The 17,740-nt window shown below is 40.1% G+C and overlaps 1 protein-coding gene across 1 annotated transcript in view; it reads right to left on the reverse strand.

Moving 5' to 3' along the window:
• LOC123249778 (DNA topoisomerase 2-binding protein 1-like) overlaps positions 1 to 17,740 on the reverse strand; it is a 62,829-nt gene that overhangs the window by 511 nt on the left and 44,578 nt on the right. Inside the window, exon 13 of the mRNA XM_044678899.1 lies at positions 48 to 216. Coding sequence (XP_044534834.1) covers positions 48 to 216 — 169 coding nt within the window. The remainder of the gene's footprint in view (positions 1 to 47; positions 217 to 17,740) is intronic.

Genomic DNA, 17,740 nt, shown 5'->3' on the forward strand with positions numbered 1-17,740 from the left:
GGACCTCCAGGGGGGCGGGGGCGAGGAGAGGAGAAGAGAGGGAGCGCCAAGCCCCAGAGCCGATTTTCGCGCCAACCTGAGAGCTTCCTTTTCCGCCACCTGGCGGAAGTGACGCCAGGAAGGCGGCGCGGTGGGAGGACCCTCTCCGGGTGCCTCCTAGATCTCGTTTCCGATCCATTCCCATTTCCCACCCGGGGGAAGTGGGGCGATTTACGGCTTCCGGGAAAGGGAAAGGTATCAGGCTATTAGAACACTTTCTTCCCCTCCTCTCCCTCGGGCGCCGTGGGTGCTGAGGCTTACTTTTTCCAAAACCTAATCTGGGCTCTTCCTATCGAGGAGTCTAGTGAGGTAGCGGCTGAGAGAAGCGGCCCGTGAGACCCGAACGGGCCCTAGGAGGCCTCTCATTTTACAAAAGTGGAGACTGAGCCCTAGACAGACGAAAGGTTTTGCTCAAAGCTGCCCGGAAAATGGCAGAGCAGGGTTCTCTCCATTCCCTGCTTTTCCCTCAGTTCCTCTCTCCCTGGGGGCTGTAGGGTGGAGAGGAAAAAGTCGAGGGAGGCAGGGACAGCGGTGCCTTGACCTTAACGAATCTACCAGCAGCGCCTTTTGAACCCTAGTTGTGTGACTGTTCCTTTGCTACAGGCAGCACCTCCTCTTTCTCTCCCCTTTGTTATTCAATCGTTTCTGACTTTTTGTGACCCCATTTGGAACTTTCTTGGCAGAGACACTAGAGTAATTTGCCAATTCCTTCTCCAGCTCACTTTAGGTGTGGGGAAACTCAGGCAAAGAGGGTTAAATAACTTGCCCAGAGTCATACAGCTAGTAAGTGGCTGAGGCTAGAGTGGGAAGACGAGTCTTCCTGACACCCACCTTAACATTCTATTCACTGAACCACCTAATCTTCCATTTTTCCAGGCTACAGAGATGACCTTGACATATTTGATATCTGACCAAACTCTAAGTACTCCATATCACCGGCTTCAGCTGCTTTCATGGCTGTTGGAACAAATTGCTCTCATCCACCCATTCTACTGGGAGAGGTTTTCACATGCTTGGGTTACACATCCCCCTAACTCACTGACAAGGAGACCTGCTGGTTACCCTCAACTTGAGTTAGCCCTCTACTAAGAGGTTTTCCTGGGCTATAGCTCTAGAACATGCTACAGCTTCTTGGATCCACAGGTGAGAGCTGGGTGGCAGGTAGACACATGGATGAGCAGCCCCTAAAAGGGCTCTGAATTCTATCGTACATTTAAAGAACAATTCCAATATTATATAAAGTGAAAAAAAAAAAAGGGAATGAGATGCTACCTAATTTTTTCTATGACTTGATTCTTTGAGATTCTATGAAAATCAAAAGAAAATTATCCAGGGGTCAGGAAATTAAAGCAAGCCCTCAAGGTACATACAGCCTACTACCTGTTTTTGTATATTCTTTAAGCTAAAAATTGTTTTTACTCCCCCAACCCCTTCCCATAGCTCACAGGCAGTTCCACTAGGTTTTACATATGTCAGTGATCAAGACTTATTTCCATACTATTGATATTTGCACTAGGGCAAGGGTCTGCAACCTATGGCTCTCCAGCCATATCTGGCTCCACCTCCCAACCTTCCAGTCCTCCCAGAGCCCCACGATATGCCCCAGGGGGCCCTTCAGCCCCTGCCCCATATTCCAGCCCCTTCCGCCTCCATCCTCCTCCTTCTGCAGGCGGTTACGGCTCTCAGGGCCAAAAAGGTTGCCAACAGTTGCACGAGGGTAATCTTTTACAGTCAGTATCACCAATCATTTCCTCATCCACCCATGTGATAAAGCAGTTATTTTTCTTCTGTGTTTCCACTCTTGTAGTTCTTCCTCTGACTGGATAGAGTTCTTTTCCATGAGTCCCTCAGAATTCTCCTGGATCATTGCTAGTACAGAAGTCCATTACATTCGATTTTACCACAGTGTATCAGTCTCTGTGTACAATGCTCTTCTGGCTCTGCTCCTTTCACACTGCATCAATTCCTGGAAGTCATTTCAGTTCACATGGAATTCCTCCAGTTTATTATTCTTTTGAGCACAGTAGTATTCCATCACCAGCATATGCCACAATTTGTTCAGCCATTCCCCAATTGAAAGACATACCCTTGTTTTCCAGTTTTTTGCTACCACAAAGAGGGTGACTGAATATTTTTGTACAAGTCTTTTACCCTATGATCTCTTTGGGGTATAAACCCAGCAGTGGTATGGCTGGGTCAAAAAGTAGACAGTCTTTTAAAACCCTTTGGGCATAGTTCCAAATTGCCAACCAGGATGGTTCGATCAGTTCACAACTCCACCAGCAATGCATTAAAGTCCCAATTTTGCCACATCCCCTACAACATTCATTACTTTCTTTTGCTGTCATTTTGGCCACTCTGCTAAGTGTGAGGTGGTACCTCCAAGTTGTTTCGATTTACATTTCTCTAATTACAAGAGATTTAGAACACTTTTTCATGTGCTTATTGATAGTTTTGATTTCTTTATCTGAAAATTGACTATTCATGTCCCTTGCTCATTTATCAATTGGGGAATGGCTTGATTTTTGTACAATTGGCTTAGCTTCTTACATATTTCAGTAATTAGACCTTTGTCAGAGTTTTTTGTTATAAAGATTTTTTTCCCAGTTTGTTGCTTCCCTTCTAATTTTGGTTGCATTGTTTTTGTTTGTACAAAAACTTTTAAATTTAATAGAATCAAAATTTATTTATTTTACATTTTGTAATTTTTTCTAACTCTTGCTTGGTTTTAAAATCATTCCTTTTCCAAAGATCTGACAAATATACTATTCTGTGTTCACCTAATTTATTTATAGTTTCCTTCTTTATATTCAAGTCATTCACCCATTCTGAGTTTATCTTGGTATAGGGTGTGAGATGTTGATCTTAACCTAATCTCTTCCATACTGTTTTTCAATATTCCTATCAGTTTTTGTCAAATAGTGGATTTTTGTCCCAAAAGCTGGGGTCTTTGGGCTTATCATACACTGTCTTGCTTATGTCACTTGTTTTGATGACCACTGCTTTATAATACAATTTAAAATCTGGTACTGCTAAACCACCTTACTTCACATTCTTTTTTCATTATTTCCCCTGGTATTCTTGATCTTTTGTTCTTCCAAATGAACTTTGTTATAGTTTTTTCTAATTCAGTAAAAAGTTTTTTGGTAGTTTGATAGGTATGACACTAAATAAATAGATTAATTTGGATAGGATAGTCATTTTTATTATGATAACTTGACCTACCCATGAGCAATTAATGTTTTTCCAATTGTTTAGATCTAGTTTTAATTGTGTGGAAAGTGTTTTGTAGTTGTATTTGTATAATTCCTGTGTATTTCTTGGCATATAGATTCCCAAGCATTTTATTTTGTCTAGGGTGATTTTTTTTTAAACCCTTAACTTCTGTGTTGTCATGTGTGGGTAACTCATCTCCCCTCCCCACTAAGGGAGGTGGGGATGACATTATCTCTGGTAGCTAGAGTTTTAACTATAAATGGGCTTGAGCTAATTCCATTTACACAGGGATCAGTACCATATTTGTGTCATAAAAGGAATTTGGTAGAACTCCTTCTTTGCTTATTATGTCAAATTGTTTGTATAGTATTGGGATTAGTTGTTCTTTGAATGCTTGATAGAATTCATTTGTGAATCTATTTGGTCCTGTGAATTTTTTTCATAGTGAGTTCTTTGATGCCTTGTTTGATTTCTTTTTCTGATATGGGATTATTTAAGTATTCTTTTTCTTCTCATGTTAACCTAGGCAATTATATTTTTGTAAATATTCATCCATATCACCTAAATTGCTGTATTTATTGCCATATAATTGGGCAAAATAGTGTTTAATGATTGCCTTAATTTCCTCTTCATTAGAGGTGAGGTCTCCCTTTTCATCTTTGATACTGTTAATTTGGTTTTCTTCTTTCCTTTTATTAGATTGACCAGTACTTTGTCAATTTTATTTCTTTTTTTCAAAGTACCAGCTCCTAATCTTATTTATCAATTCAATAGTTCTTTTGTTTTCAATTTTATTAATTTCTTTAATTTTTAAGATCTCTAATTTAGTTTTCATCTGGGGATTTTTAATTTGTTTGCTTTCTAGTTTTTTAAGTTGCTTGCCCAATTCATTGACCTCTGCCCTCCCTAGTTTGTTAATATATGCACTCAAGGATTTAAATTTCCCCCTGAGTACTTCTTTGGCTGCATCCCATAGATTTTGGTAAGATGTCTCATCATTGTCATTCTCTTCAAAGAAATTATTGTTTCTATGTTTTGTTCTTCAACTGATTGATTTTGGAGATTCATATTATTTAATTTCCAATTAATTTGCCTATCCATGTATCCTTACTAATTATTATTTTTATTACATTATAATATGAAAAGGTTGCATTTATTATTTCTGATCTTTTGCATTTGTTTGCCATGTTTCTGTGCCCTAGTACATGGTCAGTCTTTGTGGATGTTCCATGTGCTGCTGAAAAGAAGGTGTATTCTTTTTGTCTCTATTTATTTTTCTCCACATATTTGTTAACTCCATTTTTTTTAAATTTCATTCACATATCTTTCTTATTTATTTTTTGGTTTGATTTGTCTAGATGTGATAGAGGAAGGTTTAGGTCTCCTACTAGTATAGTTCTATTATCTACTTCCTCCTTGAGCCCCACCAATTTCTCCTTTAGAAATTTGGATGCTATATCATTTGGTGCATAATGCTGATTATTGATATTTCTGCATTGTCTATACTGTCTTTTATTAGGATGCAATTACCTTCCTTATCTTTTTTTTTTAAACCCTTAACTTCTGTGTATTTGCTCCTTGGTGGAAGAGTGGTAAGGGTGGGCAATGGGGGTCAAGCGACTTGCCCAGGGTCACACAGCTGGGAAGCGTATGAGGTCGGATTTGAACCTAGGACCTCCTGTCTCTAGACCTGACTCTCAATCCATTGAGCTACCCAGCTGCCCCCCCCCCCCCCTTTTTTAATGATCTATTTTTACTTTGGCTTTGTCAGATATCATGATTGCTTCTTTTTCTCAGTTGAAGCCCAATAGATTTTGCTCCAGCCTTTTATTTTTACCCTGTGTGTGTCTTTCTGCCTCATGTGTGTATGGTAGGATTTTGGTCTTTAATCCACTCTGCTATTTCCTTCCGTTTTATGGGAGAGTTCACATTCACATTCAGAGTTATGATTGTCATCTTTGTATTCCCCAACATTTTGAATTCCTCTCCTTGTTCTGCTCTTTCTTCTTTCGTTGTTTCCTTTTAAACCAGTGGTTTGCTTTTAATCAGACCTACCCACCCCCACCCTCAGTTTATTTCCCCTTTTGCTCCCTCCCTTCTCGTACCCCTCATTATTTTTTTAGAGTCTTTTAAATTCCCTCCACACCTCTTTCCCTCCCTTTTTGAACTTCCTGTCTCACTCTCCCCCGCCCCCTTGTTTTTTCCCTTCTGACTTTCCCTGTAGGGTAAGATAGAATTGGATATCCCAATGGATCTAGCTGCTCTTCCTTCTCAGAGTTGATTCCACTGAGAGTAAGGTTTAAGTATTACCTATTAATACTCTCTTCCTCTCCTTCTTATAATGGTATTCATTCCCTCCCCTTCCCATGCTCCTCTTTGTGTGGTATAGATTATCCTATTTTTCTTATTCCTTCAAGTTTCTCTTTTTGCCATCTTCTATTTCCCCCTTTTCTTTTTTTGCATATCATCTTAGACCATTTAGTATCCCAACCTCTCCCTATGAATAATTCTTCTAATTACTATAATAGTGTGTACAATTTTTGAGAGTTACACATGCCATTTTCCATATAGACATACAAGTAATTTGATCTTACTGAAGCCCTTAAAGAAGCAAATTAAAATAATTTTTTTCTTTCCCCTCTCTTTCTTATTTACCTTTTCATGTGTCTCTTGATTTTTGTGGTTGGATATCAAACTTTCCACTTAGTTCTGGTCTTTTCTTTACAAATATTTGGAAATCTTCTATTTTGTGGAATGCCCATACTTTCCCCTGAAAGTATATAGTCAGTTTTTCTTTTTCTTTTTCTTTTTTTTTTTTTTAAAACCCTTACCTTCCATCTTGGAGTCAATACTGTGTATTGGCTCCAAGACAGAAGAGTGGTAAGGGTAGGCAATGGGGGTCAAGTGACTTGCCCAGGGTCACACAGCTGAGAAGTGTCTAAGGCCAGATTTGAACCTAGGACCTCCCATCTCTAGGCCTGGCTCTCAATCCACTGAGCTACCCAGCTGCCCCCTATAGTCAGTTTTGATGGGTAGGAAATCCTTGGTTGTAGATCCAATTCTCTTGCCTTTCTGAATATTCTATTCCAAGCCTTGTGGTCTTTTAGTGAGGAAGCTGCCAGATCCTGTGTAATCCTGATTGTTGCTCCTTGATATCTGAATTGTCTCTTTCTGGCTTCTTGTAGAATTTTCTCCTTAGCTTGGAAGCTTTTGAATTTGACAATTATATTCCTGGGGGTTGTCTTTTGAGGATTTAGTGTAGAGCAGGGGTCAGCAATGTGTGGCTCTTGAGCCATATCTGGCTCTTTTGAGGACCAGATATGGCTCTTTCTGCAGGAGCCATAAAGTCAATTTTTTTCAGGCACTCTTACAGGAGCATGCACTGTTACAGGAGCGCACACTGTGACCACTGTACAGCTCTCACGAAATTACATTTTAAAAAATGTGGCATTTATGGCTCTCCCAGCCAAAAAGGTTGCCGACCCCTGGTGTAGAGGGTGATCTATGGATTCTTTCAATGTCATTTTGCCCTCTTATTTTAAGAACATCAGGGCAGTTTTCTTGGATAATTTCTTGTAGTATGACATCCAGGTTCCTGTTGATTTCTGGGTTTTCCAACAGACCAATGATTCTCAAATTGTCACTTCTAGACGTGTTTTCAATGTTGTTAATTTTCTCAGTGTGATACTTCATGTTTCCTTCTATTTTGTCAGTCTTCTGACTTTGCTTTCTTAATTCTTGCTGTCTCATGAGATCCTTGGCTTCTTCTTGCCCAATTCTGGTCTTTAAAGACTGGTTTTGTGCTATAATCTTTTGATTTTCCTTTTCTGTTTGTTCTATCCTACTTTTCATGGCTTCCAGCAGGTAATTTCTGGTCTTCAATTTCCTGTATAAGAAATGCATATGGAAATTCTAACGTTATTTAGTTTTAAGTTCAAAATTTTTAAAATCAAAAAAATATGAAACTGCTTCTACCAGTACCTTAGTGTACCATGTTTATTTCAAATGCTCAGGGTAGTTGAGTGGGCTTATAATTGGCTTTCCAGAAAGAGAATGAAGCTTTGTCATTGAGTAGTCTTTCCTAACTAGGAGCTCAAAATGAAAATCTCCAAAGAATGGGAAAGGAAAAAAAACACATCAATTGAGACCAGTAATGGTGAACCTTTTAGAGACTTCATGTCATGCCACCCCTCTGGACCAAGTTGGGTGGGGTGACCTCCTCCTTTTCCCAGACAGGGGAGGGAGAAAGTGCTCCCACTGGGTTGCTAGGCAGAGGGATAGATGAAGTGAGGAATATCTTCAGGCACATGTGGAGAAGGAGAGAGGGCAGCTCCATCCAAGTCCCTCTGCCTCACTAGTAACTAACTATGGCAGGCAGCATGTTTGCCCACAGAGAGAGCTCTTTGTGCTCTCTTTAGCACATGTGCCATAGGTTCCCCATCATGAATCTGGACTGTCAGGGATTCTCCTAGGCAAAAGAAAGTAAACCACTGTTGAGGCAAAGAGGGCCTGGGAGCAATTGTCTTATGGAAGGTGTAAAGGACAGATTTAGGCCTGATGTTAGAAATAACTTTCTAGCAACAAGAGCTGTCATAATGTGGAATGAGGTGGCCAATGGGTAGGAAGATGGGTTCCCCCTCACTGAAAGGCTTAAAGGAAATATAAATTGTCATAAAAATTTCAGTGGGAATTCTTAGATAATAGTTTATGTAGATGTCCACTGAGGACCCTTAAAACTCAAATATTTTGTGACCTTATGAAGCCATTAAGTCTATCTAGAGGTCTAGATTAGATGCATAAACCAGAGATAAAACACAAAACAAATGAGGTGCTTTAAAATACAAGAATGAATGTGGCTATCAGAACTATTTTAACTGGTATGTGAATGAACTATTAAATGATCTAGGTCGAGTTGGTTTAGTTCTAGGCCACCAGACCACAGTGTATTTCACCCCTCATCCAGCTCTCCTCACTTGTCATCTTGCTGGTCTCCTTGGCACTGAGTGTGTATTGTTGCTTTCCATCTAGGCTGAGTAATAAAATAAGTACTACGGTATTTCCAGATTGCATAAGGATGGACCCACTCCTACTTTCTTCAGTCCAGGGGCCTCAGGCCCCATGCTTGGGGTGAAGAATTAACTGGTCACAAGAGGTAACCCCAGAGTGAGGAACACAAACACTTGGAGACCCTGGGTCTGAGCCCACAGGCTGACACCACCACCAGTCCCAGACTTTAAATGTTGCGTATCCAATTTGGATAATCCAATATAGAAAGAGGTCAAGGAAGTGATATGATAATATCCAAGATTTGTTGATTTGCACTGTTCTCAATCAAAACTATCATCCAGAAGAGATCTAGTAAGAAAACCATAGACTCTAAGTCCAAATTACTACTGAGCACCAGATAGAGTTTTCCCAAGGCTTATATAGTTTCTAGTTACATCCAAAGGGTAGAGAGGTGGAAAGATACAATTAGCATTTTCAGAGGTAGTGAGATGGCACAGTGGATAGAGAACAAGACCTGAAGTTGGGAGGACATGGGTTCCAATTTGGCCTCAGACACTTCCTAGATGTGTGATCTGAGACAAGTCATTTGATTCTGCCTAACCCTTGCCCCTCTGTCATACATATGTTACTGAAACAGAAAGTAAGGGTTAAAAAAAATTTACAGATGCCAAAAAGGGAAGGGAAAGATTTACATTTCAAAGATATGCTTCTAAGAACTATTGTAGTGTGTAATTAGAATCTGTTACCCTAAAAACTACAATTCCCAGCACCCCACTCTCCTCATGTTACATGCTGAAGTAGTCAGGATATAAATTTTGTATAGTCCCGCCTCTCACTCTCTTCTCTTCCTGTGATGGCAGCTGTAGATGTGGGTTTTTTGAGCAGGTAGAAAAATTTAGTCATGTGGTTTTATTTTGTTAGATAATTACGCTTTTATTCCTTTACTTCTAGAGATTATTAATAAACTTTATAAAATATAATGCTTAAACAGAAAGATGAAGAGAACAATACCTTAGTGGAGGACTTAAGGAGAGAAATAAAAGAAGATCAGGGAGTGGCCATAGTCCTTTTGCAAAAATCCACAAATCATTCATTAATGTGTTACTTCTGTGGAAAAAGAGGTCATGTAATGATGGACTGTAAGAAGTGGAATCAAGTAATTAGAAATAATAACAACTTTAGAAATAATAATATTTACAGAAATAATACTCTAACTGAGGCAAATGTTAATAAACAACAAAGCTCATCCACGCTATACTAAAGGTGAAAATGCCCCTCAGTGTGGGGAACTTCAGAGTAATACCCAATGATCTTTATGAAGGTGTGCAGGTGGGGTAAAGGCCCTGGAATCAAAGAGTTAAACCTTTGATTTCCCAGACCCTGATGTTTTAGTGCCAGTTATCCCTATCTATTCACTCCCCCCCACCATAGTGATGAACCTCATGTAACCCTAAAAGTTGGAAACTCGTATTACAATTGTCTCTTAGACAATGGAGCATCCAGATCAGTATTAATGAGTAAACTTGATTCTGAATGTGACTCTATTGGTTCATTAAATGTAGTAGGGGTCTCAGGACCACCCCTAAAGGTCCCAAAGTTTTCCCCTTGAATGGTGTGTGTAGAACCCCTAACAGTAGAACATTCTTTCCTCCTAATGCCTAAATCCCCTATTAACTTGCTAGGAAGGGATCTTTTATATAAGCTTAGAGCCACAATAACTTACTTTCCAGATGCTCTGTGTCAATAGAATTGCCTGAGGAATCGTTAACTTTACTGCCTGTACTTCTTTCAGACAGTCAGGAGATGAAGGAGCCTCCCACGTTTGAAATCCCAGCTGATATACCTGAGTCTCTTTGGGCCACATTGTCTTCCAATGTTGGCCTACTTAAATTAGCTGTTCCTGTTCAGTTAGGACTAAAGATGGGCCACCTCCTTCCATTCTTCAGTATCCCCTATCGAAAGAGGCAATTGAGGGAATTACCCCAGTAATAGATTCATGAATTGAGCAAGGAATAATAATTCCATGCAAATCTGAATATAATACTCCCATCCTACCTGTAAAAAAGCCAAAATTAGACCCAGATGGAAAAGTTGTCTATCAATTTGTCCAGAATTTAAAGGCTATAAATAATCATGTCGTTAAGAGACAGCCTGTGGTTCCCAGCCCAAACACAATTGTCTCCTCTAGTTCAAGTATAGCAAAATATTTTACGGTGGCAGACCTCTTCAGCTTTCTTCTTGATCCCTGTTCATGAGAATTCAAGGTATATATTTGCCTTCACCTGGAAAGGTTCATAGAGGACCTGGTGTTGGCTACCACAGGGATTCGTGGAAAGTTCCACCCTGTTCTCACAGATTTTTAAGCCAAGATTTGGAAAGTATTAAGTTTGAGGAAAGCTTTTGATAAATTTTATGGATGATTTGCTCTTGGTCTCACCAAATGCCACAGCATGCCAAGAAGACAGAAAACATGTACTTTTAGAGCTACATAAAAGAGGCTACAAGATCTTTAAGGCAAAGGTTCAGTGGAGTGGAATTTTTAGGGTTCATTTTAACTGCTGGTGCCTGCTCCATTTCCCTTAAGTCCATTGAAAATATTAAAAAATTGTGCGCACCATCCACTAAGATACAGTTGAGGGCAATCCTTGGAGCAACAGGGTTTTGTAAGCAGTGGGTCCCTTCCTATGGGGAAATCACCAAGCCCCTTATTGCTCTGACAAAAATTCAGTCCCTGAACCCCTTAAATTAGAGGCAGAACACTTGTCAACTCTTTTCTAATTTAAAACAGGCTATCCTGTCTGCCCCTGCTCTAGGCATCCCAGATTACAACAAGCCAATTACTTTGTATGCACATGAACAGAGAGGTAGCTTCAGATATTTTAACTCAATCTTTGAGACCTGCTCAGTGTCCAGTTACTTATTATTCAGCCCAGTCTGACCCAGTAGCTTCAGGAGCATCACCATGTCTTAGAGGTGTAGCTGCCATAGCCTTATTGTTAACTAAATCTGCTGATTAACCATAATGCACCCACATGAAGTAGAAGCATTGTTGCTAAGACAAAGAACACAGGCATTTTCTGATAAGAGATTTGAAAGGTATGAGGTAACTTTGTTAGGCAATGAGAATATTACTTTAAACTGCTCTATAATTCTAAATCCTGCAACCTTGCTTCCTGATTTACCAGTTTCAGGAAAACCATTGCACAGTTGTGAATCTTTAGTGTCCATGGTATAATAAGTAGATAATGTGGCTGATAACAGGGGAGCTGGTGGTACAAGTGTATCACCTGGGCCTGAAAGCCAGTAACTTCAGTAGCAAGTGATTTGAGACTGTCAGGGATGTGTAGCCTGAGCTGTGATGCCCAGTCGGTCTCCCTGCTATAGGCTCCTTTAAGGTGGAGAGTGAGGGGCCCCTCCCTGCTGGAGTGAAAGCAGAACTCAACAGGAAGTGAAGCTCACATACTTCCTGAATAAAATGGATACTTGCCCAGTACTTCCTTTAGAGTCAAGTGTTTGCTATTGTTATGATTAAAATGGATATAGGTGGATATTAAAAGTATTAATATTTTAATTAAGGCCATGTTGGAAAAATAAAGAAGGCCATGTGCCTGCTAACATCTAATTCAAATCCCCTGCCATACCTTCTGCTCACCTGGCTCCCTCGTACCAAAGAGACTGCCTCCAATGACCTCAGGAGTCTTATACTGTTCTTTTACATAATCACACTATCTGTCTACCTGCATTACAAGAAGAATCATGGAAAATGTAGTTTCCAAGTCCCCTAAACATCCATGGGAAGTTTGTAATATATTTAAATATTTGAAACTCAAATGAACCCCAAATTTCCACTAACATACTATTCTCCCCTCTCCTCAGCCCCTTTAGCCCAAGATGTTGTTATAATAACTACAGAAGCTCACAGTTTTAGGCTAAGGGTTTATTTTAACATGGAAGGGAAAACTGAGGTAAGAGGGTTTGGGGATCTTGAGAGACTGTTGCTAGGTGCGACTGGTAAGTGTTGGCTATGGACCTAGAAGGTAAGGCCAGGCCAAGGGAACCAGCCCTCAGCCTGGGATGGTTTAACACTGCCCTGATGCTATTTGGCCCACCAGTTATACAGATATAGTTGATGAATTGGTTATGGGGTGTCCCTGTTGCTAGGCTACTGTAATCTAAATCCTGTCCACTTTCCACAAACCAAACCTCCCTTCAATCTTCCTTCAACCTCCCGGGGTCCCCAAGGGGAAGTCAGGGGTAGCTGGGTGTCTGGGTGAGGTCAAGGAAATCAGAACCCCCAGGTTGGTTCTGCAGGGGTTTTTATAGTCCCAGCTCAAACTATCATCTCTCCTGGGACTGGTACCTGCCAGGCCAGAGTTCCATTCTCCTAACTGACAGGATTGTCTAGGGTAATTTTGCAAATGCAAGAGATCTTGCATAAATCCTGCATTATAATGGCTGAAAAACCTCAGGATAATCTCCTGGACATTCCTTTAAATAATCCAGACTTAGTCTTATTCACTGATGGTTCTTCTTTCATGAGGGATAGCATATGCTACCCTGGTGCTGCTGTAGTCACAGAATTTGCCACTCTGTGGTCAGCTTCATTGCCCTCAAATATAAGTGCTCAAGATGCAGAACTGATAGCTCTGAAGCACGCCTGTATAATTGCCAAAGGTAAGAAGGCAACAATTTACACAGATTCTAGATATACTTTTGGAATATAACATGCAGTGGGTATGCTTTGGCTTCAAAGGGGATTTTTAACATCAGCTGGAAAATGTATAGCTAATGCAGAAATTATTATTGAAGTTCTTTCTGCCCTTCAGCTCCCTGGCGCCCTAGTAATAGTTCATTGTAGTTCAGGGCAGTGACCCTGTCTCTAAGGGGAATGACTGGGCAGACACTGGTGCAAAGCTAGTAGCCTTAGAAGAGCCTGAGTTAATCTTAACATTAACAACCACTGATGACTCAAATTTATCCCTTTCTTATGATGAAAGGGAAGTGGAAAAATGGAAGCAAAATTTTAAAGCTAAACAGATAAATGGAATATGGGTGTCATCTGAAGAAAAACCCCTGCTCTCTAGAAGTTTTTATCACCAAATTTGCCAATCCATACATAAAAATGGTCACTTTGGTACCCAGGGCATTGGGTACCAAACAAAAACAAAGAACGTGTACAGCCTGCTCTACTTGCCAAGCATTCAATCAGAACTCCTTTCGTAGCAAAGCTTTTGGTGGGCATTCTCTGGCTTACACACCTTTTGAACACCTGCAAATTGATTTTATCACTATGCCAAAGTCAAAGTGGATCAACTGACCAGATGTCTGGAAGTATTTCCTACTTCCTGGGCCACAGCTTTTGTTGCCAAGGTGCTCTTAAAAGAGATTATTCCTCACTCTGGCCTGCCTGCTGTAGTAAGGAAATTAGGAAATATATTGATTAAGTATTGATAAGATAACATATTTGAGAAAGGGGTCTCTGAAGTTTCAGGCAAGGCAGAGTGCTGTGCATGAACTTCTGGGAGTTATTTTCTCTTTCTCTGGCTTCTGGTGAAGACAACTCAGACCTTGCTCTTTGCTATATATAGAGGAGAGAGAATTCTAAGCCATCTGAAGTTTTCCTACCCTCTTTACTGTGAGAAATCATCGTGGAGAAGAATCTGTAATATCTACTTTGTTGGAGAATGGTTTTGAGAGAAGAAAGATCAAAGACCTGTTTTGCCTGGACTCTGGGCCATCTCAGAGTTGCCCTCTGGTCAGCCAGCCTCTGCCATGTTAGGCTGACTAACTCTGTGTTTACTTGGAGACATCTTTGACAATATTAAGTTAATTTTAATAAGGATTATAGTTAGGTTGTAGTCAGATAGTGTTTTGAGGCTTTTTAGTAAGTACTAAGAAGGTCCAGAGGAGCTTGAAGACACAGAAGAGTTTGCTGTAAGGTGTAAGGGGGAAAAGGGGTTTTATGGGTTCAAAAAAGATGGTCACCAGAGGATTGAAATATTACCAATCCTCAATTAAGAATAATCTCAAGTCAAAATTGACTTTTATGGAAGTTTATTTATATTTAAGAAGAGAGAGAGGAAATAAGAATCTAACCCAGTAGGTAATTTATTAGGATCCTCTAATTAATCCAGGTAGATCTTTTTTTTTTTTAATTTTTTTATTTTTAGGAAAATTTTCCATGGTTACATAATTCATGTTTTTACTTTACCCTTCACCCCCTTTACCCCCCTCCCTCCCCACCTGTAGCTAACTCGCATTTCCACAGGTTTTTGACATGTGGTCAATCAAGACTTATTTACATATTATTGATAGTTGCATTGGTGTGGTCTTTTCAAGTCTACATCCCCAATCATGTCCTCATCAACCTAAGGGTTCAAGCAGTTGTTTTTCTTCTGTGTTTCCATTCCTGTAGTTCTTCCTCTGAGTTTAGGTAGCGTTCTTTTCCATAAATCCCTCAGAATTGTCTTGGGTCATTGCATTGCTGCTAGTACAGACGTCCATTACATTCGATTTTACCATAGTGTATCAGTCTCTGTGTACAATGTTCTTCTGGCTCTTCTCCTTTCACTCTGCATCAATTTCTGGAGGTCTTTTCAGTTCACATGGAATTCCTCCAGTTTATTATTACTTTGAGCACAATAGTATTCCATCACCAACATATACTGTAATGCAAAGTGGCTAACAGAAACTTTTTGCTTCTGTAATTTCTAATGGTCACAAAAAGTCAGTTAAACATCTTAGAATATTGAGAAAGTCAGTTAGAACTTGAAGCTATAAATAGAGGTGAAGTTCCAACTGATGAGGCTTTGGCCTTCTGGCTTTTGCTGTGGCTGGAGGCTTTTGATTTGGCCTTTTGGCTTTGGCTTAATTGCTTTGGCCTTGGCCTGTGCTTATTTTGTTTTGGGGAAATTTGGACCTATCTCATTTCTCTGGACCTCTCCCTGATCTCCCATCTCCTTCTCTCCCCTTCCCTGATTTTCCTTTGGGTTCTGGTTGGAAGGGAGGGCTTGGTGATTGAACATTGTGGGTTTAGTTTCTTTAGATAATTAAGAGTATCTTCAAATAAGTTACCCCTAGATTTGATAAAGACTTTACTTAAAAGGCAGTCAAATCTTCCTGCCTGGGAGAGCCAGACTCTTTCTGTCTAAACCTCTCCGCGACCCATCCCCCACCATCACCCCTCTCCCTGGCAGCAGTTAGAAAACCCTGAATCCCTCTCCCCTTCTTACTGAGCCTGGTATTAATAAATCCCCTTGTTACCTATTCAAACCCTGTGGTGAATCGTGTCGAAAATTAAGACAAGGGCTCAAGAGGAAGGGATCATTTTTCTTTTATTTCTTGAGAGAACTGGGGCATCCATCTTGGCAGGAAGTACCTACCTCAAGATTTCCTCCAGCCATCAGTTTGACTGGCCCTCCCAACTCCTCCCTCAAGAGACTGGAGAAACTAACAAGAGAAACCCTCCAGTCAAACCTAAACATTTCTTACTGGCCCTAGTTTCCTCCCTGTATCCTTTGTCTCAAGCCTCTGGGAATAAACCTGTTTGAACTGCCCTCTCCTACATACCCCAATTCCTTTATCTCCCATGTATCTTCCCTTACCTTCATTCCTCCTCCAATCACCTTGTAATTTCCTAATATCCCCAATATCTTTCCTCTCACCCAAATTGCGTTTCATTTGACCCACTCAGATTATCTTATTTTTTTAAATAACAATACCACAATTTGTTCAGCCATTCCCCAATTGAAGGGTATACCCTTGCTTTCCAGTTTTTTGCCACCACAAAGAGCGCAGCTATAAATATTTTTGTGCAAGTCTGTTTATCTATGATCTCTTTGGGGTACAATCTCAGCAATGGTATGGCTGGATCAAAGGGCAGGCATTCTTTTATTGCTCTTTGGACATAGTTCCAAATTGCCATCCAGAATGGTTGGATCAGTTCACAACTCCATCAGCAATGCATTAATGTCCCAATTTTGCCACATTCCCTCCAACATTCATTACTCTCCCCTGCTATCATTTTAGCCAATCTGCTAGGTGTGAGGTGATACCTCAGAGTTGTTTTGATTTACATTTCTCTAATTATTAGAGATTTAGAACACTTTCTCATGTGCTTATTGATACTTTTGATTTCTTTATCTGAAAATTGCCTATTCATGTCCCTTGCCCATTTATCCATTGGAGAATGGCTTGATTTTTTTATACAATTGATTTAGCTCCTTGTATATTTGAGTAATTAGACCTCTGTCAGAATTTTTTGTTATAAAGATTTTTTCCCCAGTTTGTTGTTTCCCTTCTGATTTTGGTTGCATTGTAATCCAGGTAGATCTTAACTCTCAGCCAAGAGTTAGAGGGCCAGAGGCCCGGAGGTGAATGGAGCAAAACTTCATTCACAGAGTCTACTAAAGAAACTTCTTAAGAGAAGTTCAGGAAGATTCAGTCAGTCTTTAAACTCACCACGTGGAATTCAAAGAAGATATTTAAAGCAGTCTCACCAGGGTCTCAGCGATCCAACACTCCTCCACACTCCTCCAGGAACCAGAAGAGGTCCGTCACTAGACGCCGTCTTCAACTGAAGACCTCTCATTCACTCAACTCCGTCTTTTTAAAGGGGTCACTTATGCGTCAATTCCTGTGCCTCCCTTCTAAGTTGCATGTCCAATCACAATTGTCAGTTGATTCTGATTCATCACTCACTCTAGCATACATGGGTTACAGACCTCCCAGAATTAGAGGTATTCTCACCTTTGGTGATTAAATCTAAAGATGGGCGGTATAGATTTAATCTAATTATCACAGAGGCAAACATAGAAAGTGGTTGGATATAGTTTCCTTTTGGTGTTAAGGCTTTCCTTGTTATTAATCCTTATACTTATATCTGTCAAATATAAATAAATAGATTTTTTATAAATATATAGTCTCCAAGTAAGTTATATACTGGCATGGTGAAGGGAAATCACTCCTGGCTTTCCTTCTGAGGGAAAGCTGAAAGATACTTTTGTGAACATCAACAAAGTATTTTACCACAGCATCCTCCTCAACAACATCAATTATAGTCCCCAATATTTCACTGCACATATTGATTCGGACAGGGGAACTCATTTTTACCGATTCAGTTTTATCTTAGGTATATTTTTGTTTGGGGATAACTCCCAAATTCCATGTACTGTATCATCCCCAGAGCTCAGGCCAAATTGAGAGAATGAATAAAAACCTCAAAACTATTACTGGCATATTGTGCACAGAGATTCATTTAAAATGGTCTGAAATTCTCCCTATTTTATCTTAGAAGCAGGCCCAGGGGAGATCTACACACCTCACCATTTGAGATGCTTTTTAGACATCCCCCTATGCAGGCTAAGCCTTTCTCTCCCACATATACAACATTGCTAGGGGGAGATACTTCTGTTGCTTCATTTATACAGGATTTGCAAATCAAATTGTGAGAACTCCATGAATCTGGAGCTGCTGTACA

The sequence above is a fragment of the Gracilinanus agilis genome, chromosome 5 (assembly GCF_016433145.1).
Source record: "Gracilinanus agilis isolate LMUSP501 chromosome 5, AgileGrace, whole genome shotgun sequence".
NCBI lineage: Eukaryota > Metazoa > Chordata > Mammalia > Didelphimorphia > Didelphidae > Gracilinanus > Gracilinanus agilis.